Source organism: Chamaea fasciata, unplaced genomic scaffold (genome assembly GCF_029207755.1).
Source record: "Chamaea fasciata isolate MVZ Bird 193981 ecotype frontalis unplaced genomic scaffold, bChaFas1.0.hap1 SCAF_1, whole genome shotgun sequence".
Taxonomy (NCBI): domain Eukaryota; kingdom Metazoa; phylum Chordata; class Aves; order Passeriformes; family Sylviidae; genus Chamaea; species Chamaea fasciata.
The window spans coordinates 58452520-58478549 of record NW_027094086.1 but is presented as its reverse complement, the minus strand read 5'-3'; the positions used below and the strand labels follow the sequence as shown (position 1 = coordinate 58478549).

At 38.2% G+C, this 26030-nt stretch overlaps 1 protein-coding gene across 3 annotated transcripts; it reads left to right on the top strand.

Annotated features, from left to right (window-relative positions):
* The first annotated feature begins 262 nt into the window (after window positions 1-262).
* On the top strand, window positions 263-26030 carry FBXO15 (F-box protein 15). 3 transcript variants are annotated; one of them, XM_066205640.1, is made up of 10 exons: window positions 263-414; window positions 3847-3960; window positions 5883-5987; window positions 9827-10060; window positions 10320-10529; window positions 12307-12436; window positions 14749-14831; window positions 15979-16124; window positions 21658-21782; window positions 24940-26030. In XM_066205640.1, the coding sequence occupies exons 1-10, from the start codon at window positions 395-397 to the stop codon at window positions 25207-25209; spliced, it is 1437 nt and encodes a 478-aa protein (XP_066061737.1). In that variant the 5' UTR covers window positions 263-394; the 3' UTR covers window positions 25210-26030. The 3 variants fall into 3 exon arrangements, with proteins under 3 accessions (XP_066061737.1, XP_066061745.1, XP_066061754.1); XM_066205657.1 differs by lacking the exon at window positions 263-414 and adding an exon at window positions 2489-2500; XM_066205648.1 differs by lacking the exon at window positions 5883-5987.

Sequence of the window (26030 nt, the reverse complement as noted above, 5' to 3'; positions counted from 1 at the left end):
AGGTGTTTAAGGAAATACTGGAATTTGCACTTAGCGCTGTGGTCTAATTGACACGGTGGTGTTTGGTCATAGGTTGTAAAGTAACCTCGAGGTATTTTCCAGCCTAATTAGTTCTGTCATTCTGAGCCCCGAGCTCACTGTGGGGCAGGGGACCCGCCAGGACGCTCTCAGCAGCATCACCACCGTTCCCGGACACGTTAATTAACGCTTCCCGAGCGCCCCACTCCGGCCTGCTCCAGCCCCGCCTTCCCTAAGCCAACGCTCCCGGGCACCGCCTCCCTCGGCCTGACGCCGTCCCGCCCCGCCCCAGGGCGTAGCACGGGAGGTGGCAGCGCTTGTCCCTCCCCTCCCCGCCGGCGGTGCGGGGCCGCCGCTGTCCCGCGCCGGAGCAGCCATGGCGGCGGGTCGGGGCAGGTAACCGTGGGCGTGCCGAGCGGGACTCTGCCGGCCCGGGGCTGCCTGCTCCACCTTATGCACCTTTTCCGGGGAGGGTGGTTTAGTTGTTTTCCCTCAGCTCCTATTGCTCCTCTGGAAAACTTGTTTCACGTGTTGCACGGCTCTGGTTTCTGGCTCTCGACTCTTCACGGCGAGGGCTGTGATACTCTCCTCTCCCTGCTCTTGGCCCAGTGGACGTTTGCAGTGGGAAAACACTGGTGTTGCCTGGTGCACGGAGACCTGGGGTTAACACTTTTTTTTTGCCTAGAAAGAGGACCTAAACCGGTGTCCTTCAGCTTGGAGGAGGTGCTATAATAAGTATCCACAAAATTAGTTTAATGGCTACTTTATGCGTTCAAGGTGGTTAGGCCTTTGTGATAAATAGGACGGTTTCACTGTGGAAGGTGTGATTAGCTTAGTTCTTACAGTAGAGGCTCGGCTTTCAAAATTTTAAAGCATCAGTCTTAGAGGCAAAGCTGAGAAAGCAGGTTTTTCTGCTAACCCGTTTGTACAACCTTGGGTTTCATGGCAGTTTCATTCCCCCTGCTTTTTTTTTTTTTCTCTCTTTTTTTTTTTTGTAATTTTTATTTTTTTTAAATTATTTTTTTAACCTGCAGATGTACTGGGGTAATACCCACCTTTTAAAAACTAAATTGAAATAGTTAGCTGAGGGAAAAAACGCAACCAACCCATGCCAAAGCCTTATTGTCATTTTTCTTTGTCCCCACGTATGCTTAAGGAGGTGGAGGAGACAGGTTTTTTCACTACTTAAAAATTTGCGTACATTATTTGAAATGTTACTTGAAAGACAATTGTTTGCTGGCCATCAATAAAACCAAGGCACATTTCAAGTATTACAGGGTGTGAAAGTGAAAACACTGGTACAAAATTTAGCCCTACAGGTTGAAAGCTAATCAAAAAGCAATTGAAGTTGTGCCTCTTAAGTAAGATCATCTCAGTTGTTCTAGAAGTCCCTGAAGAGGGGGTGTAACAGCTGTCATTGACTTTCATCTTAGGCTTATCTGCCCAAGCTGTGTCAATGCAGTGTAAAAGCATTTTGTTAATGCTAATTCAAAATCTTAGCACACACAGTACTTGAAAAGTAATTTATGGATTCGGTTTGCTGGTTGTTTCTTCACACCTTGAGAATATTTTTGTTTTGGAAAATACAAAAGTTCAGCAGGGTGGTTTTTTTTTTTTGTTTTTTTTTTTTTTTTTTAATTGAAGCTTACAAAAACAGTAGCTATTACTTTAAAGTTTTCAAGGCACCTGTGGGCAAAATGTTTCTTTCCTCAGACATTTCTCCCTGGGGTGAAGAAGGGGGGTTGGTGGTTAAAAAGAGCAAGAAGGACTGAATACAGGCTATGCAGGTTATGCTTGTCCAAGGTAGTGTGCTTTAAAATCCAGAATCCAGCTTCTTACTTGAGTTATTTCTCTGCCTGGAGTTTGTGAAGTATGCCCAAACTCTGTTTTCAGTGTGGATTCAGGGCAGAGTAGCCTGGGTTGTGCTGTCCTTGAACATACAGAGGTGATAGCTCTGCTGCTGTCAAACACAACCTGTGTCTCTAAATCCGTTTGGCAGCAGCTTGTTAGTGCCTCACCATCTAAATGTTCTTCATAATGATACATGCGTAAAACCCATGTTTGATTTCCAGGTTGTATTTATTATAAGACTACTTTTTTGTACTTAATTTAGTTGGTCTATCAGTGGTTAGCACCCAAGCTGAAATCTGCATGTCTCCTTGTTAAGCTTTTAACAATTCTCAGTAAAATGTCTTGGATTTGTTTTGTTTTACATAGCACAGTTGACAATGTATACGAGAGCTGTTAATTTCTTTTGATTTTTTTTCTTTAAGCATAAATCAATCTTAAATCAAGAACTTATTAGTTGTATATGGTACCCATATACTTCAAAATTAGCTATTTTTCCTCCCCCATGTGGATTGGTTGCCTAGAAACCCAGAGCTGGTTTGACCAGGTGTTGGAAATCTGCTGGCAATTTAAAGCATCAATAATGCAGAGAATGGGAGCTCTGCCTGCTGGGTGGCATTAGTGGATATGATGTGTAAGGATTTGGTTTAAGATTGAAACTCTGTCTCCATATTTATTTCTCTGTGGATTAATGATAGGATTTGTTTGGAGTTACAGCTTACAAAGTCCTTTCTATCAGAAAACTTGGAAAAATGTGTGAGCAGTTGGATTGTAAGAATTTGTGTTAGAAATATGCAAAGTTCCTTTCTTTTCTATCCAAATTGTGATGTGGAAATGTTGGTAAATGAGGTTCTTTCACCGTGGTGTGCAAGAGACAAATCCAGGCACAGAGTTGAGGTATTTGACATATTTCCACTTCTGCACAGAAGGGGTTGCTGGGTGGCAGATCCACAAATCCAGCACACCAACTCTCAAAACTTTTTATTATTTTATACATTTTAGCAAAGGAAGGAATTAGTTTTCATTGGCTACAAGTTACATAATTCTCTTATTAATTAATTTTCTATCTTATATTGGTTAATGATTCTCTTGCTTCTCACGCTAATCAATTTGCATGCTCAGTCTTTCTCTTTTTTGAGTCAGTGATGGCAATCTCACATTTCTGGAAGCTGGAGCTGATTTCAGCCCAATTGCTGAGTTGGCTTTAATAGTTTCTTTCTTATCTTGGGAGTTGTTCCAGGTATCCCTCTGGCCTGTAAATTCTGCATTCTTTGTGTCCACTCTCAGTGGCCATCCTTCTTCCCAAGCTTTGTTAACCTCTTCCTAGGTCTGAAATCTTTGAAGCATGTCAAGCCCTAAACCTTAACAAAGCAATTCTCCTAGAAGTAATTTGTCTGTCTAACACCTGCACATCCCTTAGAGCTTGTTAGCTGCTCTCTGTTTCATGGATTAAATCTCCCTTCTTGCTTATGCTTGAAAGGATACAAATTCTTTTTGAACCTCAGCAGTTTCTGAGGAAGTTTCAAGGTATAGTTTTTATCTGGTATCTTTTAATAGCTTAGCAAAGTCGGGTGGCTCAAAAATGTCTCTGGAGTAGTGTTGTGAAACAGAAGAACCAGCAGTGAGTTTGATTTGCTGCAGGGACCTCAGTGGAGCTTGGTTGTAGTGGCCATAGGGGTGCAGCTGTCTAAGGGTATTAAAACTCCACCAGATTCAAACTGATTTGGGGGAGCAACACTATTATTGCCTTTGCCTGCTGTGAGAGATCAGTCACAGGGTTGACAGCTGTCAGTTTAAACCCTGAGTCTTCCTGGTGCCAGGTCTTTTAACTTGGGTGTGATTGTTCAAATCATAATGATTGCCATGTGGTATATTCCCTGCATCCTGCCTTGGTGGAAATGTGTCTAGGTGTGCACAATATGTGTATTTCTTCATTTTGTGAATATGTGGCTCTTAATAGCTTTTCCTTCTTACAAGTAGGTTAAGGACCTTTGCTGCCAGGTCTGGGGAATGTTCTGAAACTGTAAATGCTGGAATTAAAAGTCTGTATTTGACACCTCCCAGAGAACCGAAACGAAATGTGTGCTTTGAGAGGTGAGTATGTCTCTGTTAGGAGTAAGAGTGGAAGTCCCCCTGTAAGCTGTCTTTTGACTGCTTGCAGTAATTATATTCAGATCTTGGAGATTTCTATGTCAAATATTCCGAGTTGAAAAGATTTGCTTTCCTGGCCTACTTTGGGATCCTGTGTTCACCTTCTAATGTTTTCTGGCATGGTTCTCCTTTGTGTTCTTTTCTAAGTTCATAAGGATTATGTAGGTTTTCCAAGCCATGTGAAGCCTTTAGCAGCTCCTTTGGAAGTCATGGGCAGTGTTGTTCCCCGAGAATAAAAATTATTTTATTACTTCAATAAAAGCCAGATTGGAATTCAGCTTCATATGTTTCTCTTGGTTATTGGTTGTCATCAAGTGTATCTTAGTGTCTGGAGAGGCTGAGAATGGTGGATTGGGATAAGGGGGGAGGAATTAGTGGCTGCTGCATATTTACTGCAAGGTAAATGTTTCTTTTCCTCTTTGACACTGAAAGGATACTTTCAATATAATTGTGAGTTGTTTTCCTTTTGAAAAATTAGTTACATTTTTACAAAAAAAAATTCTAAGAATATGTTACCTGAAGAAGTAATTAGTTTTCCTTGTTTTATACATTTGATAGCTTCCTGTGTAGTGATTTCTCTGTTTTTGCATTGGATGGCCGGTTCAGCACCTCTATGCTGTTTGACTGGTGTAAATGGTGAGAGAAAAAAAAAAAAAAAATCAGCATCCTTCAAAGGAGAAAGAATACAGCTGTAAAAACTGCTGTCGAAAATTCTGGATCAAGCATATTATTTTAGCAAATTTGCAGCTTTTTAAGGTATCACTTCTAAATTGTCGCTGGAATGAGTGCATTAACTGCTTTGGACTTACAGTTTATGAGGTATTTCACATAATAACAGTGCAAGTTTTGGCATGTTGCTTCTATGTCAATGCAACTAAGATTCTGAGTTGAATACATTGAGGTGTATTGGCATTATTGTGCTACCCTTTAAAGCTCTCTGCTTCTGAAATGGTGTCATAAATCAACAAGTGTTGCAAATAACCCAGTAGTAAAAGGACGAGAGGCACAGCTGGGGTGTTGACTTTCACAGCACCTTTTATTTTCAGCAGTGATTTTGATGTGACCATGCTCAATGCTCAAGAAAACTAAGAGTATAAAATGCATGTATTTTAAACTCTGCAGCTATGAGCTACTGCTCAAATTGTATAAGGTTCCTGTCTGCTAATGCAAAAATCACTTTGGCTCAGTTCCAGGGTATGTTCTGCTTGTCATGCTTAGACTGGCACCTGCATTTCAGGCAGCCTTCCAGATGCAGAGACATTGGCATTTTCAAGATATCACTTGGCTCTTACTTTGAAGTTCACATCTTTCTGCTGACATAAATGAAAACTGCACAGGACCCCTGAGCACATTCAGTTTGAAGATCATGATGAGGTAGAACATGATCTTGCTGTTAGACTAGGACATTTCTGTCCTGGTGCATTCTGAGACCAGACACCGCAGTCAAAAGGGAGAGTGAATATCTTGAAGTTTTGCAAATGTGCTGGTGATTATGGAATAAATGTTAAAATCATGGTAAGAGCAGTAAGAAACTGAAGCTAAATGAGGTAGTTTCATGTCAAACATAGTTAAAGTTAACAAACTTTATAATAAAAGTGCAAACTCATAACTTTTCATGTAATTGTGCTGTGCCACTTGAATAAGTTGTGATGAATTATTTTAGGCAAATGCCACATACCAGAGAGTGAAATTAGAGCCCAAACTCTGCAGTTTAACTCTTTAGGTGATTTTTTGATTCATCTGTTTACAGCCTGCTGGTTTCTACCTCGTCTGTTTTTGTCTGGTTTGAAATTAAAATTCTCGGCCAATTTAATTTCTGGAATTTGCAGGCAAGTCCAACAGAATTCCTTTCTCTTCTTTTCTAGCATGCCATCAGAAATGCTGCTGAAGATACTTTCCTGTTTGGATGCTGTGTCCCTGTTGTCTCTTGGATGTGTGAATAAGCGCTTCTATGAGCTGGCCAATGACAAGTAAGGAAGAGGGAAGGTCCCAGTTGTGCCACAGTTGTGTTTACCTGAATTATGAGTCTTTCCAATTCAGTTTCTCTGGTGTCAGAGCACTGATGCATGCACCTCTGGGCAGTTACTCTGCTGAAATTGCCCTGCGTAGCCCACAGTACATGTTGCATGGAATTCTATAGCTGTGCAGGGCCTGTTGTTTATTGGGAGTTATGAGGCAAAAACTAAATCCAGTGCTTTGAAATGTTGCTGTTAGCACTTCTTTTGTTCTAAAATTTGCATATATTTGTTTGTATCCACATGGACCTGCAGAAACTTTTCAGTTCAGGTGATCCTTAATGGTGTGTTGCTAGTAGCTTTATGGAATTTAACATCTTTCACAATTTTTAAGTCCTACATACTTGTTTATCTCATCAGATTTTTGCAGAGGGATTGATTCAATCAGATGATCCACTAGTGGTTTTTGTCTGTTGCTCTGTTTGTGAAATTTAGGTGATGTCTAAATGAGAACAAAAGAGACGAAGATAAATACCAATACGTTTTTTAATAAGGATTGCTTATACAGAGTTCATAAATTGCTCCAACTACTATCATGATAATTTTGTGAAAGGGTTAAGAGGAGAGACTCGGGTTGGTATGTGATAACTAGGATCTGGGCATCCTTTTTTTTTGTAGGATTCTGCTGCATTAGTGTTGTTTGAATGAGAAAATGTCTTCCTGTATAGGAAGTTGCTTTACTGGGTATGAATCTATTTCTCCCTTATTTACTAAAACTTGTACAGTGAATTAGTTGGTTTACCTTGGCATTGATAACTTTAGAACTGATGAATTTAAAGGGAAGATCTGCAATCCAGATTTAGGTTTTGAGAGTAGATAAAAATTGTATAGTTGACACAGATTACCAATCTTGGTATGTATTTTTCCACTTTAGAGTGGTAAGGCAGGATAAAATCACTGTGGCTCTCCAGGGGAAGATGATTCATCTGTCACCATCTCGACGATGTCTGTTTCCATTTTCTAATCTCACCAGAGATTAGTGTGTGTGCACAAATGGGACTTGGGAGAGTTGCTTTCCCTTATCTAGGAGCCTGACTGGTTCAGTGGGACCCAGTAATTTCTTCCTTATGGATTTTCATGGACCTTCCCAAGACCCTGAATCTTGCAGTGAATGAACAGAAGTTTTAATTGAAGTCCCTGCATATTTCTGTGACAAATCTGACGTTGGTTTTTAGACTGAGTATCTTTTTTAGGGTATTTCTGCTGTCCTGGATGCAACATCAGTCTTTCATTGAGAAATGTCTGTGCTGCATAATGCAGTGATTTGTCTTTGGGCTGTTCATAGAGTGCGTGCACTTGAACAGTTCTTGGCACTGATGTCTCCAGTATAACTGTTGAGGGCAGGGAAATGTTTGTGACTCCCCCTTTCTGCACCCTCCTTGTCCTAGCATGGGATATTCCAGCCTTTCTACCATGCAGTGTGGGAAGTTCACAGATGTGTTGCCCTGATTTTTCAGCCTTCTGATGTTTACATTCTGTACTGGAGCTTTCTCACACAGTGTAATATAAACAAAGAATGATGTTTTGTAAATTATGCATGCCTTCCGGGGGAGGGACAAATTGATGGACTTCTAGGTTGACCAGTGGGGTCAAAGAGGTGTCAACCTCGTCCTTCAATCGCTGACCAAACTCCAAAGACTATATAAGTCAGAATCCCAAAATAAACCTACTTTGTTTCTGCCCTGATGGGTGACTGAGTGTGTCCTTTTCATGTCCATCTGGCGACATAGATGTGGTCTGCCTGTGAAAATCTGAGGATTCTGATCACCAGCAGAATGTGCTTATGTGAGAGGAAGTGAGAGCACAGGGCAAAGTCTTTGCCACTGTGGCTGAGTGATGACTGAATGATGATGTGTCTTATTCTGGCATCTGAATTAGCAATAAAAGGTTTGTTTGGCTTTTTGTAGTAATGTCCAGTAAGAGACCTTGAGATGAGTATTAACAATTTGCGGCAAGAAGGGCATGTGTGTAATTCTGCTGTGAAAAAAGACAAAGTTGTGCTTCCCTGTTGGATGCTTTTTTGATTTATCTACCCTAAATTCTTCAGAAGTTGAGGATGAAGGGGAAGTGATACCTTCATAAACACTTGTGATTCCAAGTCCTCCTTCATCATCTTTTCTGTCTCCCTGCCCTAGCTGAATTTTATGAGTTTCTTGAACTAATTTCTTTGCTTGCATGACACTGTTTTGGGAAAGGAAGATGCAATATGTTACTGAGAGTGAGGATGAGGATGGTAGGTATTTGTCATTAGTCTATCTTCAGTCAACTAAATTGCCTGAGTCTGCAACTTCAAAATGTAGGAAATGCCTACTACTAAGTCCTGTCTTTTCGGTATCATACAGTAAGATGCAGAGTATCCCTCTCCATCAAAGGATGTCTTTTTGGGAAGGGGTTTCTAGTTAACAGGAGAGTTTTATAGGAGGTTATTTTACTGGACTTTTTAGGCTGATGAAGACCAGTTGGATGATACACAGCTCAAATTCCCTTGGTGATGTTATGTTAAGGACATCTCTCCTTTTTTTCATCACTGGACAATTCTAAACTGCTTTGGAGTTAAAAAAGAATATTCTCCCTCCATCAGAAATGTTTTATACTGTCTGGTAACTTGGCTGCCTTTAATGGTCTTAAAATAGAAGTATCTTAAAACTTTGTTTCAGTTATGGGATTGTTCTTTATGTTACCCTTCCCGCCCTGCTTTTGGTGGAAGGAAGGTTGGAAACTCATGTTGACTGTGAACCCATCTTTACCAGTCACGGTAACTTATTGACTTGTGTGTTTTAGACATTTTTGTCTTAAAAAATGGCTGTAAGAGAATTCTGTATGTATCTACAGAGCAGCAGGCTGGAAGGTTTTTGCAGAATTCCTGGGTGTGCTTGCATCAATAACCAGAGCTTGGCTCTCAGCATGTGGAGACTTATTCTCAGCAGCTAATGAATTGAGAAGGGTTTTGATGGGTAGGAGGCAGTGTGGGATGGATCTAGTCCTTGAATGCCTTAAGGAGAGGGGAAGATGCCATACAATACGTGTTAGTGTAAGTTTGCCTGAGGATAAGTGAGAACTGGTAAAGGTAATTTTGCTGAAAAATGGTAGAAATGTCTCTTAAGGATTTGTTGCCCTTGCTATTCGTTTTCTTTAGTGCAGTTATGTGCGCTGTGTATCTAGCATTTCAAAATTAGAAAACTTACTGGCAACCTGTATTCACAGATGATTGAATTCTTGTAGGTTCCTGTACTCAGTGTTCTGTGAATTGTCCTAGAGACAGTGGGGTGTGGGGGCCTGAAATGCGTCCTCATCATTTTCCTGGCATGAAAGTAACCCGTCATTACAGTTACATGTTTCTTTGACTTCAGAAACTCATATCTTCTCTGGGCTTTTCCAAAGAGAGTGCAGAAGGGATTGAAATTACATTGGTACCACCAAACAAAGGGGATTCTAATTTTTCTCCTCCACCCCACTTTCATCTGGATCTGAGAAACTTGAAGTGTATGGTTGATCTTTGTTGAATAGGAGGTAATAAACCACTTTTTCCACTAGGTGATTTTCTATGAGGAGGATGTATCATTGTTTTGGGGTGGAATTTTCAAAATTTTCTGCTTAACCTTTATCGGTTTTCAGTTACTTTGCTGACTATGACTATGCTGTCACAGAGCTTCATCCTGGATACCATATTTTCAGGAAGACAGACAAGACTGGTTTTTTGCTAACCCTATGCTCAGGGGTAGCTGAGATGTGCATATAAAAATGAAGTGACTATTCTTGAAATTTATTCCTCTTTATTCTGTTTTTATTTTCAGTGGAATTTGGCTGAAACTCTATTCCAGTTCTTTGCACCCAAAGTGGAAAATGAAGTCTAAGCAAACAGAAACTGTTTCTTTGGGCTGTGCTGCTGTACATGACAAAAAGCCTGGGTACTGGAAGAAAGAATACATCTTGAAACAAATGTGTGCCTTCAAAAGTAGAGTAATGCGACTTGTAAAATTTCTAGATCCTTATACAGGTCTTCCATGTAAAAACAAAGAAGCTGTGAAGTAAGCAATGCCCTGTCACAAAGATTTACTTCAGAACAATGTACAAAATATTAGTGGCTTGGGGGAGTATAGAATTAGAGCTGTAAAATGTATACAGTAATGGGATGATACGATGATAATCTATACATGACTGAAAGTGAGGAACGTAAGTAGCAGTTAGTAGAAATTTAAAAACTCTGTTGAAAGCATAGTTTAAGTTTTATCACTTTGGGAATTTGTTTTTAAACACCCCTCTCCCCTCTCAATTCCTAAATTACAGAGTCTCTGGCTTGAGTTGGATAATTGTTCTAAAGGACAAAAATGGAAAAGAACATGTAGTAGAGAAGCCAAAACTATCCTTTAAGGACACATCTGTTACCATACTTTGGTATGGTACAGACTGGCCGTACTTAGATGTCCTGTCAACCCTAAAACTATTTGGTGTTACACCGTTGCTTCCTGACCAAAGCAGACCTCCCAACAAGAATGGGTGAGTTTTAACATAGGATTTTTGAGGATTTTTTGGGTGTAACTGGTTGATAATGTGTCTGTAGGACCTATCTGACATTTGTTTGACTCAATAAATTAACCCTTCATTAGAAAACTTCCCTGCAGTAGTTCTTTCTATGTTCTTCTCTTCTTTGGTAGAGCTTTTTAGGGAAGAAATAGTATAAATAGTATAATCCAGCAAGCTATGACATTAATTCATAGGATAATTGGCATGTGATATGCAGACTGATAGGTCCTGACTTGGAAAGCTGAATCTAAGCCTTAGAGCATGAAAGAAAAATGTAAATCTACAAGAGTTTATTGTGAGAAATTAAGCTTGGAAGAGTTAATCAGTATTTATGTGGCTACAGTCAGGTACTCTACATTGTTAAAATTTATTTTCTCTCTGGTAGGTGTGTATGTGAATTTAAGGAACTTGATGTTTAACTATGTGTGCAGTCTTCACTGCATGCATATGAAGTCACACAGTCCACAGCGTGTCCTTTGTTTTTTAGTTTAAATGTGTACAGTGAGTTTTGTCATTATATTCTAAAAATATATTTAAATGAAAAGTGTCTATCTGGAGTATTTGGTTGCTGTCAAGGAGTTTTGCACACATCTGGGCCTATGTGTATAGTAGGTACAGTGTCAACTACATGCTTCTTACACAAAGCCCCTAGCCATAGAGCTCTGAAAAGAGAGAATTGTTCACCTACACAACCCCTGGTTCTTCAACCAGAAGCAAAGTATTTACTTAAAAAAGAAATAAATCAAGAGAAGCCTTTTGTATAAAGTTAACTGAACAAGTCTTGCTGTCAAATTATGTGGGAAATTTAGTTTTTTTACCAAGATGATGATTGATGTGTAGAAAATAAAAAAAAAGCTTCCAGGCAGTTGATGTATTTATTTCACAGAGTTACAAGCTTTTAGAAATTGTGACTGTAAATGAAGGCAGTGGCTTCACCAATTTCTGTATGTCATTGTTAAGACTATAAGACAGTAGAGCAGGGACAGGCCTGATTGACTTAAAGATGGAAAGGTTTGATGTTGATTAGGAAGAAGTTTTTTTCCTGCGAGTGTGGTGCGACGCTGGAACGGGATGTCCGGGGTGGTTGTGGATGCCCCATCCCAGGTAGTGTGGTTGTAGGTGATACTGCAGTGATACTATGTGGAAATCTAGGAACTGTTTTGAATAGAATAAGAGCCTGAATCTGAAGACGATTTTAGGAAGACTTCTTCATTCTGAATAGGTAATGCAAACTTTACTTTCTGCTCTTTTTTAACGTGTCATTGGTTAATAAATGTACATGAATATATATTCAAGATTGTTTTGGAGCTAAATGGCTTTAATTATAGGTAAAATATAGAAAAAAATTCCAAAAAAGGAAAGCTTCCTGTAATACATACTTTTAATTTATTATATGTACAGTTTGATCCTTTCCTTTGAATTTTGCTTCACAGTGATAAAAGTTAAGTGATTCCATAAAGCAATTCTATATTTTGAAAAATTGGGCAAGCACGTAAGTTCTTTTTTTAACAATGTTGTAGAAGTTCATATAGTGTTTTTTATTTCTCTTCTTGTTAGGGGTTGAGATCCTGCTAGTACACTGTAGTTGTTCAAATGTATAGTTTATGACTCTGCATGGCAAATGCTTTCAAAACCATTTTCATCATGTGCTGCTGGTCAGACTTTAGACTTAAAAATGAAATTAGGCTGAACTTTTATGTGAATAAGGAGACATAGCCTTTTTGCTACATTCTATGTATTCTTTTCAAAGGCCTCGTCGATTTTCCTTGATTGCTGAATACTATCTTGGCAACTTGACTGAAAGTAGTGTAGGAGTTGGTGCTGATGAGCTTGTCCAGCTCTTCAGTCTGTGTCCAGGACTGTTAGTAGGAATTTGGAAGGTAAGATAACATTTTGTTTCTGTATTTTATTATTATTTGAATGAAAAAAATTTTTTTGGCTTGTAATTTGGGTTTGGGGAGGGCCTTTTTTAAAGTCTTCCCTTTTTTTCCCCTTTGGATTTTGAAAGATCTTGTCTAAATTAGTAACCACAAAACACATGTAGGGACAGTAAGTGGAAGATTCATTATATCCTAAAGAGCTGTTGCAGGAGTATATATGCTTTAAAAAAAATCCACTTCTAATTAAAAGTTCAGTTATGTATCATTCCATATTAGATACTGTGTTCAATTTTATTTGTTTTTCAGTCTTCACATGCCCAAATTTGATATTCTAGAGTAATTTTAAATAGAATGGTTAGAGAAGAGCAGTGCTTCTTCCTCTGATTCATGCCATTACCTGTCCACATCACTCAAAGTGATGAGTTCCCACATAGCAACTTAGCTTTAATCTACATCACCAGGTAGCTGTATCCTGCTCCAGTAGTAGAAATGCTGCAAATGGTGCCCTTTTGGGCTAATTAAATTCTTGGTATTAAGAGTCTAAGTTAAGCAGTTAGCCTCTGTAGGGTAGGTGTAGATAGGAATGTCTTTAGAGGGCAATACTGAACATCTGAAGTAGACTCCAGAAGGAATTTGCATTTTTGCATGGAATGCACTGTGACCTCTGTGTGGCATAGCCTGTGGCTGTGTAGGACTGGGTGCTGTGGAAGCCTGTCTCAGGTGTTCTGCTCTTGATCTGAATTGAGAGGTGGTAGCCCTTTTTTCCTCCCCTCAGCCATGCTATTGACATAGACTTGGGTTATTTGGCACTGGCAAGGGACTTTCCTAAGGGAGGCTGTGAGCAGTTCCTCAAAGCTGTGTCTAATTTCCAGCTGCAAACATGCTGCCTCAGATGTACACAATCACCAGAGGCAATGTGTAAAACCCCAGAAGGACTATTGCTTTCACTCTTACTTAAAGGTACGAGTGAAAGTCCATTTCCTAGAAAGTCCATTTCCTAGAAGACTTGAGACTGCCTGATTGGCATAAACTCCTTACAGGTTGTTTCAGTCTGTGAAAAGCTCTGCTAAATGACCAGCCATTTCTCTTGTATCTTCAGAAGTTTTGTAGATGGGTGTCCCATTATTGTTGGCTCTCTGGCCTTGCTTATGCATTGGCCCCATCCACACTTGGAAAGAGAACTCTTTCAGCACCTGGAAATGGTTCAATCATAATAACCAAGTTTCACATTGTTGTTAAAAATTGAGTGCCTCACTCTAGTATATTTTCCCTGCTTTTCTGAGCAGTAGTTCTTATTCTCTGTGTAGGCAGAGTAATATGAGGTAGTTAAGTGTCAGTGGGTGTAATAATTGTAAATGCCACACATCTTGTTTTTTGCACATATCTGCATAACAGAAACCAAGGGCAGATTACGTGGGCCTCCTGGTATTTGGATAGAGAAAGACTGAGACATTATGTGATTGATAGATCTCCCTAGTTAAGTCTTTTATAGCTGTAATTTTGCACTATGAAAATACAGGAGTAGTTAAAAAGCCAAAAGTTTGAACAGAGGATGTCATTTTCTGGTAACCCAGAGAGATGAAAACAGTAGTTGCCCACATTCCAGGAGAGTAATAGACTTCTGGCAGTGAATAATTTTCCAATTGACTTATGTGTTTGTAAATGCAGGATTTAAATATGCATTTAAAGAGAAAAAAGAACCTGATATCCTAGCATTCTGTGCTCTTGAAGTAAATTCATACCTCTGTCTCTAGTTTTCACATTGATGTTTTCTTTGACTGTATAAACATCTACAGAAGGTTATGTTTTTAATGTTTTCCTAGGACTAAATAATCTGGTGAAGACATGATTTTTACTTTGAAATTCAGAATTTCTATTGAATAATTCCCTATTCCTCACTGATGTTAGCCCTCTTTGGACACAGTTCCTTACATATGAAAATAAACTTGATGCTTCAGTAGTTAGGAGTAAGTGTTGTTTGATTCTGTTAGGTATCTTTTTAAAAGTGATGAGTAGAAGCTAGGGACAATTCTTGGATTGCTCTCCTAAATTTTGCCTAGGCATAGGTAGTTTCCCTCTCTTTTCCCATAATACAGAAATGCTGTAATCTTTTATATATATTCTGTACTCTTGTGAAAAGATAGTAAAGGTTTTAGGAGTCCAAGTGTTAAAGCAAGCTATTACTAACATTATTACAGTAATTGCCAGAGTAATAAGCAGCAGCATTTATCTATGAATTTTAATGCTCAGAAAGACCTTGTGACAAAAAGGATTTCCAGATGAAAATACATGTACTTTAATTAACTTTTCAGGAGAAAAATGAAATTGCTTTTGTTATGGCGAATCTTCATTATAATCAACTTCTTGAGAGAAGCATTTTGGGTTCTGCTACTGTGTAAGTTTGGTTTTCCTTTGTGGGTAGTAAAGATAACCTTTTGAATAAAGCTTTGAATTTTACAATTAAAATTGCCTGCTGGTAAGAGGTTTATATTTAGGCAGTAATTAACTACTCCTGTTGAATATAAACAACAGTTACAGTTACTAAATACAAAAATGTAGAAGCATTTTCTTACTAAAATATCGCCATTGTTGTACTATTGACAAGATAATTTAGTTAAAAAAGTGTACTAGTACTGGCTGTATTGAGAAAGTTAGAAATACACTGCCCATACTTTCTCCCTTTTTACAAGCAGTCTTTCTATTTCCTCTTCCTATCTGACACAGAGATGGAAAAGAGAGAGACATTTCAGGAAGTAGAGAAGTAATCTTTGGCTGTGTAAGAGGGGAGAAAAATTCTGGTAAACTGGTGACGTGCCTGCATTTATCTTTTAGTCCTATTGAGAAAGTAGCTGGGTTTCCTATGAAGTGTTTGTGTATGTGTACATTGCAGTGTATAATGTAATACCTGTTTATACGTTGTAAACTGTTTAAAAATACAATTTTTTTTTAGCTTTAGAACAGTATTTGGGGAATTTTTTTGCCACTCAGCTTTCTGGTCAGATACTGTTGTATCTACCAACAGCCTGAAATGCCCACTATAACTTAGTGTGGCTCTTCTGACACAGAACATAAGATTTAACACCATCACCCTTAGTACCAAATTGGATCCTGTGTAGAAGTTGCTCAGTTGCCTCTGGCCCGTGGTCTCTTCAGGTCATTTGTGTGCAGTAGTTATTTAGTTAGGCACAGACAAAATAATTTCAATATTTGCTATTTCAGAGAAGTTTCTAGAGCTAGTGGGCTTTTAGATTTGTAGTTAAGCTGATGCTTTTTTCTTTGTTGAAGAAAGTCCATGTTTTGAAGTTTAACAGAGGTACCTTTTAAAGTTGACTGCCATATTTTCTGCCTTTGTCTAGGCTGAACAGCTCATCAGCAGTATGAGACAATGTATTAGCTTAAAAGAAGCATGATGAACTAGAGATGTTTGATTTCAAAACTGTCTTAAGACGACAGTCTCGGTGTAGGGCTATGTGTTACATCTCAGTTAAGTCATCTCCCCCCTTCCCCTTGCTAAATTCTATTATTTTTTTCGTTTTTTCAAGTCAATATACTCCTCCACCTAATAAACCTTTACTGGATGATATTGACTCAGAATACAGACTGCATGACTACAGCCTGCATCTTGACCTTCATGGCAGGAGCTGCATGTACCTGTGTGGATCATTCAAGTGCCTCTTCTGCAGAAAACGTAAGTTGAAAGAACAATAATGTTTGTTTTAGAAATGATCCCTGTCTTTCCTTCTTGTATCCAGTTTCTCTGTTTTAAGGGGTGAAACTGAAATGGGATTTTAAGAGTAAGCTGTCTGTTAGTTGCGTGGTTTCTTTATATCTGCATGGTGCTTTGTGTGGCATCCTAAGGCTGCTCTGTAAGAAGTCTGCCTGTTGTTACATTGTTAGTGTCAGGCCTGGGACTGAATTCTTCAGATTGTCAGGGTCTTTTCTTTTAGTTCTGTGCTGCATTAATAATGCAGTGGCATAGCTCTTGGAGCAGGTTGATGTTTCTTTCACTTGTATCTTATAAAGGAGAGACAGTTTGTTCTCATACATTTTGGAAGCTTATTTCTGCAGAATTCTCCTGAAGTATACTTTGGGTGCACAGACAGATTGAAAATGTAGATAAATTTGTAGAAGTTACTGTGAACTTCAAGATTTATAGTTTTTATTTTAGTGAGCTTAAGGTTGTCTGTTTTGGCATCTGTTCATTGTGTGGTAAACAATTTCAGTCATTGTTTTTAACTGCTGCATCATTCTGTTTTCAGCACTTCTTTCCATGAGGCGTGATTGACCATCCCTGTTGTTCTCATACAGCCCAAATTCATAATTGTACTGGGTTTTTGAAAAATACATGGGTGATCTCTCTTACAACACAACTTCAGCATTACTTCCTACAGCTACATAGCTGTCTTTCTGTAAGCAGAGACAGATTAAAATATTAAAATTAAACACTTTCATTAATTTAATTTAGAATTAAGTACTGTAAATTAATTATTGCTCCCCGGTAATTTTTTTTAATACTGGCACCTCCTGAGCAGTGTGGATTTCAGAACATATTGTTTTTCGGTCAGTAGAGGGCACTGTTGTCAGACGTGAGCGCTTTCACAGGGCCACATAACTTCCCTGGGGTTTGGTTTGGTTTTTCTTATCTGTATTTGGTGATTCCAGGAACTGTAATTTAGACTGACTGCAGCCTTGTGCAGTGTGGAGTGTTGTAGTCCTTGAACCTGAAATATACATATTTTCAGATTCCAGAAAAGCTCCAAGCTTGAATTAAAGGAATAATTCTAAGGCTAAAACATCAGTGAAAGTCTATGCATATAGCAAGAAATCTTACCTGAAGTGTTGAGTAGTACAAGACTCCTCTTTATATCCTCAAAAAAACCCCTTCTCTTTAATTGGCAAGAGGGTTGGGTTTTTGGGATTGTGTTGTTTTTTCTGGTTTAGCTGAAAAACATTTATAACATTTATAATATTTTGTTTTCTGAAATGAAAATGTTATGTTCCTAGCAATAGAGTTGCACAAGAAAAAGTGTTATGTGGCACACTTCCTTTCTTGATATCTCTTTCTTGCTGCTTAGAAGCTACTTCCACAAAAGATTAATAAGCTGGTAGTTGACCTTTATGCAAATTTTAGCAAATGTCCATGAGCTGCAGTTGTGATGCCATCTCACTTTGCGAGTTACAGAATCTGTTTAATGCTCACGAGTGTTTTCTGAATTTCTTTGGTTTTGAGACCTTCGGCAGTGTGACAGCCACCAGATTCTGGTCTCGCAGGATATCAGACAGCTGAAGCCATGGTTCTGCAGACAATAAGCTCATTTGTCAACTAGTCCCTTCCATGTGCTTGCACAATAATTCCTTCTGGAAAGTGCTTGACTTCCTCCCAAAATGGTGTAGTGAGGCAGCATATGACTGTCTGCTGTCACATTTTGCATTGTAATTTGTTGTTCATTTTTCTCATTCTGGTGAATATGGTGTTGCTGAATGTGGTGGCTAGGTTTGTCCAAACTGGTTGTTTGACGGTTTGTGTTTTGTTTTTAGGCTCCATTCTAATAATACTCTTTGTCCCATCCTCTGGGAGGACTCTGAAGCATGGGAGTCTGCAACATTGGAAGTCTTGCTATTTTTGAAAATTCTCTACCCAGTCCAGTTTTATTTTAAATTATAGATGTGACATGCCCATGGCAGTTTCTACAACTTGAGGCACAGATCAGTTCTCAGCTATTATACTGTTCTTTTACTTATTTATTGGTTTTCATCAGGAAACTCTAGGCATTCCTAGGTTACCAGAGAATGCCCATTTGTATTTTGCAGAATAACTGATCTATTTGTTCAATATTAATTTTTGTCTGCTTTTTGTTAGTGTTTATTAATATTTGGCTTCATTTTGCTACTCTGTTTTCAGTTCTTTTTGCAGAATTCTTAATATTAAATCAAAAAAGTTGGGTCACACTTCATTGAACCAAGCAGATGGACTGTATGTGGCTTCAGATTTTTTTTGCTGTTACTAATACTTAAATTACAGTAACTAGCTGTTTTGCCACTGTTTTGGTTGGGGTTTAGCATTTTGTTTTATTCTCCCTTTCGTGTAAACAGAATTGATAATATGGTCTCATTGACAGATCGTGTAGGTGAATATGCTAAATACTTTGTAACTGAATTGAAAATATTTAGAAAACTATCCTTGTTTTCAGGAAGGTATGACAGGCTTTTCTCCCAGAAGACTCCCAGAAGCTATGAATCCAGCTTCTTAATAAATATTTTTGAAGTGTATTTACCTAGGTTTTCAACTTTTTAACCACAGCTTTGGTAGCCACATGGTAGTTTAAGCTTTGGCTTTTCAATGTCATTTCTTGTTGATGTAAACTGATGTGTCGTCCTTGCAAAATGTATGAGTTGATTTTTGTGTCTTTAGAGAGCTTTTAAGATTTGTTTGTAAAATCTCATATCAGGCATTTGAAATGTTTTGCTTGACCTTGAAGATTGATTTGCAAGTTTAAATAACCATTTCAGTGTGTTAAGGCTGGTTGTTGGCACCAGAAGTAGTGTTAAGCACAGCTTTTCCTCTGAAAATACCAATCAAATGACAGCTTGCAACAAAGGCGTGGTTAGCAAAACAAACTTCTTGGCTTTTAGCTAAAATAAGTTCTCTGGAACTATTGGCCTATTTGTTTCTTTCCTCTGAAGTTTTTCTACATGATATATGTTCTTTATTACCTTTATTTGGAAATATTTGTTCCCTATAACTTACTCTGCTGCTTTGCTGCTATGTGTGTCTTGCATAAACCAAAGACTAGAAATATTATAAGGGGACAATGAAACAAAGTCTGGATCAGGCTGAAGAAAGCCCTGTCCAATTTGCTTCCTCTGTGTTTCTCTTCATATGTTTAACATGGCTTGTTCTGCCCTTTAATTTCATTTTCTCATCTGACTGGGGTGAGGAAGGGAAGATTTCAGTACTTAGCCTTCAGTTTCTTGCTTGTTTCAAGGCAGACTTTTCCTTCCTCCTGAATATGAGGACTGCAATGGAGATTTTATATTAAAAAAAACCCCATATATAAAGACTGGATTAACCAGCCCATGAATAATTAGCCTTCAGATTACTGATCTGTTTCCTATTGCCATTCTGGCTAAAGTTAAGAAGTAACTGCAACACACCTTACCCAGCTGATCTATCTAGCAGTGGTGTATTAATGCCATGCAATAGCAGTGATGTCCTGGGCTTCATTAGTTTATTAGCAGAATGCTTTTTTGAATCCATTTTTAGTCCATTCAAACTTCATTTGATTTGAATGAGTAAGAGAAATAGCCACTTCCATTCAGATTGGAATTGTGGGTAACCAAATAGTCCTTTTAGAAAAAAAAAAATGCACATTGACTGATGTTTTCAAGTCTCTTGTTCAAAAGCTCAGCTTTAAATTGGACTTTCAATGATTAGTCAGTAAACTATTTAAGTAAGATATTTTTGCCTTGTATGAAATTTTGTCATTGAATTTGATTTACTGAGGTTTTGGAACTGAACCGTTTGGAGACTTAATGGCCTTTTTCTACTTTTAGCTAGGTCCTGGAAATGAATTCTGCTTACATTTTCCTCACTGATTTCTCTTGTACTTCACTGCAAGGACAGTGGGTATCACGGTCTGGATGATTGCATTTTCCTTCAACCATACAAAGTATTTCTTGCAAAATATTTCCTGGGCATGGTCATGTTGGTTTCACTGTATTCACACTCCTATTCCACAGTGTCTGTATTGAAAAACCTGCAGCTGCTGTTCTCTCATGTGTTGGGCTGCTTCCTCCCCAGAGTAAGTACTCTCTGGACTCCCCACTGGTGAGTGTTGCCTTTCCAGCATTGGTTTGTGGCTTGGCTCTGCAGTAACAATTCAGAGAAGTTTTTGGCCTCTGTGTTAAAGTGTGGGCTTTCTTTCTCCATCACTGCCTCTAACGATCTGCTTCAAGCAGCCACCAAGCAGAGGTTTGCTGCCACTGCGTGCTGGATGCAACCTTTTAACTCACAGCCAGCCTTTCTGATGTGGCTTCTTCTGTCTGTAGCCTCATGCTGCTACTTGGGCTTGATTGAAGGAGAATCACAGGCAAAACACTTCTTTTTTCACTCTGACACTTCCATCTTAAACCTCTGCAAGCCCCTTCACTTGTTCCCTTACCATCCAGGACCTGCTACTGGGTCCTCACAAGCATTATGTTCCTGGGAATTCTTCTCTCCCTTCCCATTTGTCTCCTGCAAGTGCTAGATACTTTCTTTTTTTGCACTGAGGTCTCTAGTGCTTTTGTTTTGCTCTTTTGAGAGAGTATCTCTTGTTCAAGGAAACTTGTCTAAGGGATGTCCTACCAAGAAATCTGCTTGTGTCATGTGATGCTTTTATTTTCACTTTTCTTTGTAGTCAGATTGTGTTCACTATAATGTTCCCAAACTTATGATTAGACTGTTGGAATCCCTGGTTAACTTTCCTTCTCTGATAGCAAAGGAAAAAATAAATTTTAAAAAAGATCAGTCTCTTCTGAGAGGAGAGGAAGAGATACCAAAGAAATATGGTTATATGTAAAAATCACAAATCATAGTAATTCTGCAGAAAAAAAACCAAACCAAACCAAAAACCCCCAAAAAACCAACCTCAGGGGCTTTGGAAAGCCATTTAAAAATTTTTAAAATCCATAATTTAAAAACTTGATTGAAATCATACTGCATGTCAATTTAAATGATGCAATATCCTTTCTAAGGAGGAATTGTTATCTGTATACCGTCTGTATTGGGTTGAGTTTCCATTTAGAGCTGAGAGATTTAAATCACTTGGGAAAAAAAAAGGTTGGGAGAAGTATCTCATAATTTTATTTTGAGTGTTAGTGTTGAGCTTGACTTGTGGGAAATGGGCAGTGATGGAGGCATGAAATTGAAATGTTGAATGTGAAATTTACTCCTTGTATCCTTGTGTAAGTTCTTTAGGTGGCATTCCTATTTTTATACTAAAAAATACAGAAGAATTTTTAGCTGCTATTTCTGCTGTGGATCGCAGAATCAAACTCCGAACTGCAACTTAATTCCTCTATAATGTGCTTGATCTTTAGCTGTTGGTGTATGGCATGGTTTCTTACTGGTGAGTGGGAAGAAAAAAAGACATGAAAAGTAGATCAGAGAACATTTACAGTGTACTTGGGCTGAATATGATTTATACTACTATAATGTTGTGTATTGTTTATATTTTCAGGTGACATTGAAAATGGATACCTGAGGCTCAGAGTAGTAAACTTGAAGGATAATAGGAAGCACTTTCCTATTACTGGGACACTTGGCATATGCTGGGAAACAGATGTGTTCAAAGGCAAAGTAAAGGTCAGAAATAGTTTTTGTTTCTGGAAATACTTACCTCAAAACAGAATTATGTTAGTGCATCTTAAATATGTTAATTTTAAAACAATTTTTTTAATTTGTAGAAGGTGTTTGTTACTAGACAAAGACCTGTGTTCCAACATTCCAAAAAATAAGTGAATTTTGAGGAAAAATGTTTTCTGCTTTCAGTCATAGTGTCTGGATTGCATGATAGACTCATTATGTGTGTATCACTCCAGTGCTTTCCACTCAGCAAAGATGTTTTGGCTGACCAGCCCTGCTTGGAAATGCTGGACAAAAAACAAATACCCTTGCAGATGTACTTTTTGTGAGGGCTTTTTTTTGTTTAGTGTGAGGGTTTTGTTTTTTTTTTTTTTTCTGTGTTTTGTTGTTTGGTTTGGGTTGGTTGGTTGGTTGGGGTTTTTTTGCGAGCAATAAGCCTTGAACCTCTGGGGAAATACTCTGCAGTTCTGTGCTGTGTATGCACAGAAAGTTAGGAACTGCTGGGGAATGTTAAAGTGCCAGTGGACACAGGCAGAAACTACAGACCACATCCACACAGTCAGCACCTGGCTCCAGTCAGGTACATCACTCAGCTGGATTAACTCTTTATATTTTAGAGGAATGCTCACATGTTCTATTGGATAAAATTCCTAAAAGAGTTACTTCAAACAAAGCTTCAGTGTATTTCTATACCTTTTGCTATAGTGGTGAAGGCACATATTTTGAAATGTACTTTGTCAGTATGAATGTTTCAGAAGTTGTGAAAATTCTGATGAACGTAATTTAAGCACTACTGAAAAATCATCTAGTTCAATGCTTGATTTCAATTTTGGCACTTCTTTTGAAAAAACCCTCAAAGTTAATAAAACTGTTGTTTCTGCCAATCCCGTATAAACGTGGAACGAAATATTTCTGTTTGATAAGAGGAGACTTTTTTACCGAGGCATATAGTGACAAAACAAGGGACAATCTTTTTAAACTGAAAGAGGGTGGTTTGAAATTGGACATTGAGAGAAAAAACAAAAAAATTCTTTCTCCCATGATGAGCATGGTGAGGCAGGGGAGTTGGAATTAGATGACTTATAAAAGTCCCTTCTAACCCAAATCATTCTATGATTCTAAAACCAGCTGCTTGGCAGGATTTTTTTTTTCCATGAAAATAGTCCTGAGTAGTATATAAGAATTCAGGAAGTTATCTGTCAGAGGAAACAGAGAGCTACGGCTGTAGTCTTTAGTTTTTGAGTTTTAGTCTCCCTCCTATGTGCTTACAGCATAAATTCTATTGAGTATTTTTTTATAGGACAAAATAAAGAATACACTTTGTTTTTAAACACCTCATATTGGGATGACAGATGGAACTTGTCAGCATATAGTTGTGGGTTGAATTCAGTGTGGTCTTTACCATAACTTTCTAAAATTCTTAAAATGTGTCAAGGCCAAATAACATCAGCCACAGAAGTAGGACATTCTGCTACTTTGAATTTATTTGAACTTTATTTAATACTCTTAAAGAAAGCCAAAAAACCCAAAAACTTTCTTGGCAATTCTGGGTTTTTTATTAAAAAAATTAATTGCTGAAGTACAGATAGTTGGAAATTGTCATGGCTTAGGAATGGTATTCTCCAATTTAATGTTCTCACATTATTGGCTTTCTTTCCCCTTCCTCTCCCCTGCGCTGGGCTGGAGAGGAGAACTGGAGGCACAGAAGGTAAAGATCAAGGTTGAGATAAGAGCAGTTTACTGGAAACAGCAATGAGGTAATGAGATAAGAAAATGGAGAGTAGCAGCAACAAAATTAATAACAAGAACGTACAAGAGAGGCGAGTGATTCACATGCAAATGCATGTGAAGGGAGGACACAACCTGACCATGCCACAATAGCCTGACCAAGAAGAAAACGTTTTCCTTGCTTCTGGAAGTGCGGTGAGATGGTATAGAACAACGTGCCTGTGTTAGCCGTGCTCCCTCCTGGTTACTGCAAAAATTAACCTGATCCTGACCAGAACCAGGAAAGAAATGCATGGAAACCCCACCATCCCACCCCCCAACACCATCCCACTTTACTTTTCATGACTGGCCTTGTATATGCAAATTGTCAGACCAGAAAATTTTAATTCTTTCTTGTTTCCAGTGATTTTGTAGCTCATATAAGTTTATGACACCATCATTAGGTTTGGTTTGAATTTTGTATTTTCAGCATAGTCTACAGTAAAAGGCTTAGGGAAACTGTGTATCACATTGCCTCATATTTGTGCCATCTGTCCTTGTGTTGTTTGATTGAAGTAAAGTAATAGTGGAAGCAATGGTAGAGCAACAGAAGCACAACTATGTGGTACAGAGAAATAAAGCATTCCAAATGAATTTTTTTGGCATGGAAGATGGTGTTGATTTGTTTATGCTTTTGGACTGCAGATACAACATAATTAAGATAATTTGATTCATTTAGTGATTCAGAACTCAAGAGAATAAGGAACAGCTGATACTAACGATGATACACAACTCCTATGCTTCTAAGGGATATGCAAAGCTATCAGTTTGCAAAGACCAAAGAATTGGTATTAACGTTTTAAAATTATCTAGTTGTGTAATCTTGTAAAAAAATATTTTCAAGAATTTGTAAGAGGAGGAATTACATCAGGATTATTGCTATTACCTTTTTGGGAACTGAAGCTGTGAGCCCTTCAAAAAGTACTGTGTACAGCTGTCTTGGAAGGGTAATTTTGTGTGCTCTGCCTTGAGTGGTCCCTGAGTATCTTTGCAAACATTGCCACGTTTGCACAAGTTTAGCAGCCGACATTAAACTTAGGTTGCTTTCTCATATTGAAGGGACTATCATTATTTGAATGGTAAAGTAACTAATAATTGAGAAAAACAAATGTTAAGGGCTTAAAAATGTTCAAGAAATAATACCTGATTTGGTTTGGGAGTGGTACCTTCTGTTCTGCAGCATTTGATGTCTGTAGGTTGCAATTTTGATTTCTGTAGGAAACCTCTAAGTAAGTATTTGTTGCAGTAGGTCAGTGAACCATTATCAATTTTATTTTGAGGTTTTAGCCTTCGTACAAAACTCTCTGAACCCTTTATGTTTCTTCTAACATCGGGGACAGATCTACTTACCGGGTCATGGGGAAATAATCTCTTCTGCTTGTGTTTGTAGGACTGCTTTGTGATGGATCTGACTCTCTTGGATGAAACTGGAAAGCCCTTCTGGTGTTTTAGTGCTCCAGTCCACATGGAATTGTCTACCAGGTTATCCGGCCTTTATGACTACATGGGTCATATTTACACCGCAGACTATGCAGATTCAGAGGGTAAAGTCTGTGTTGAGTTTGTATGGTTGGAAGAAACCAAGGAATATATTATAGTCAGTTTGGTGCTTTATGTAAGCACCAAAAAGGTAAATAGCTGGTATGGAACAAACTACTGACTTAATTAGGTCACTAATTTCCTTGCTTTAAAAACCAAACCAAACAAACAGCCCTCCCACAACAAAAAAACACAAACTGTTGATGTTTAAGATTGACACCAACAAGCAAGACTGTTCCTGCAAGTTTTCCAGTAAAAAGTGCAATTGCCTATTTTTTTTAATAGGCAATTGAGGGATCAAAGAGGCATATTGGTTTAAGTGAGAGGCTTTCTGCTCTGTTGAGCATTAGTCTGTTTCTCACTGGCTATACTGAAATTACTTTTAGGAAGATTTTTCTTTATAGACACTTGTTACTATGGCTAAGGAATTGCTGCTTTTGAGAGCCATACTGTGAAGATGCCTTTGTTTTAGCACTGGTTTTGAGAACGTTGACTTTTATGCTTAGTAATAAAACAGCATGTGTGCTGTTTGCTCCAGGTTTGTTGGAGTGTTATTGGTAAATGACAGGTTTTGTTAAATGCTTTTTCCAGAAAAACTAAACTTAAATGTATTTTAGTAAAAGATTGGAAGGGTAGATGACAAGTCAGATTTGAAAAATATGTCAGTCAAGGCATTTGTTAAGAAAGTCATATGTAAAACCCATTTATGACATTTCTTTAAATTCCTGTTTGTTCTGTTTTCCCATGCTCTAACCTTGTCTGATTTGAGCCTAGATATTTGCCTCACATATTGGCCTATGAGTAAGTGTCCAATTATCAGCCAACCTGAGCTGATGTCTGTTCTTACTGAATGTATGTAACATCCAGTTGTTTTGGAAACAATGTATATCTGATACTGTTTATCTAACAATATGAATACAATTAAAAATTGAATATATGTGC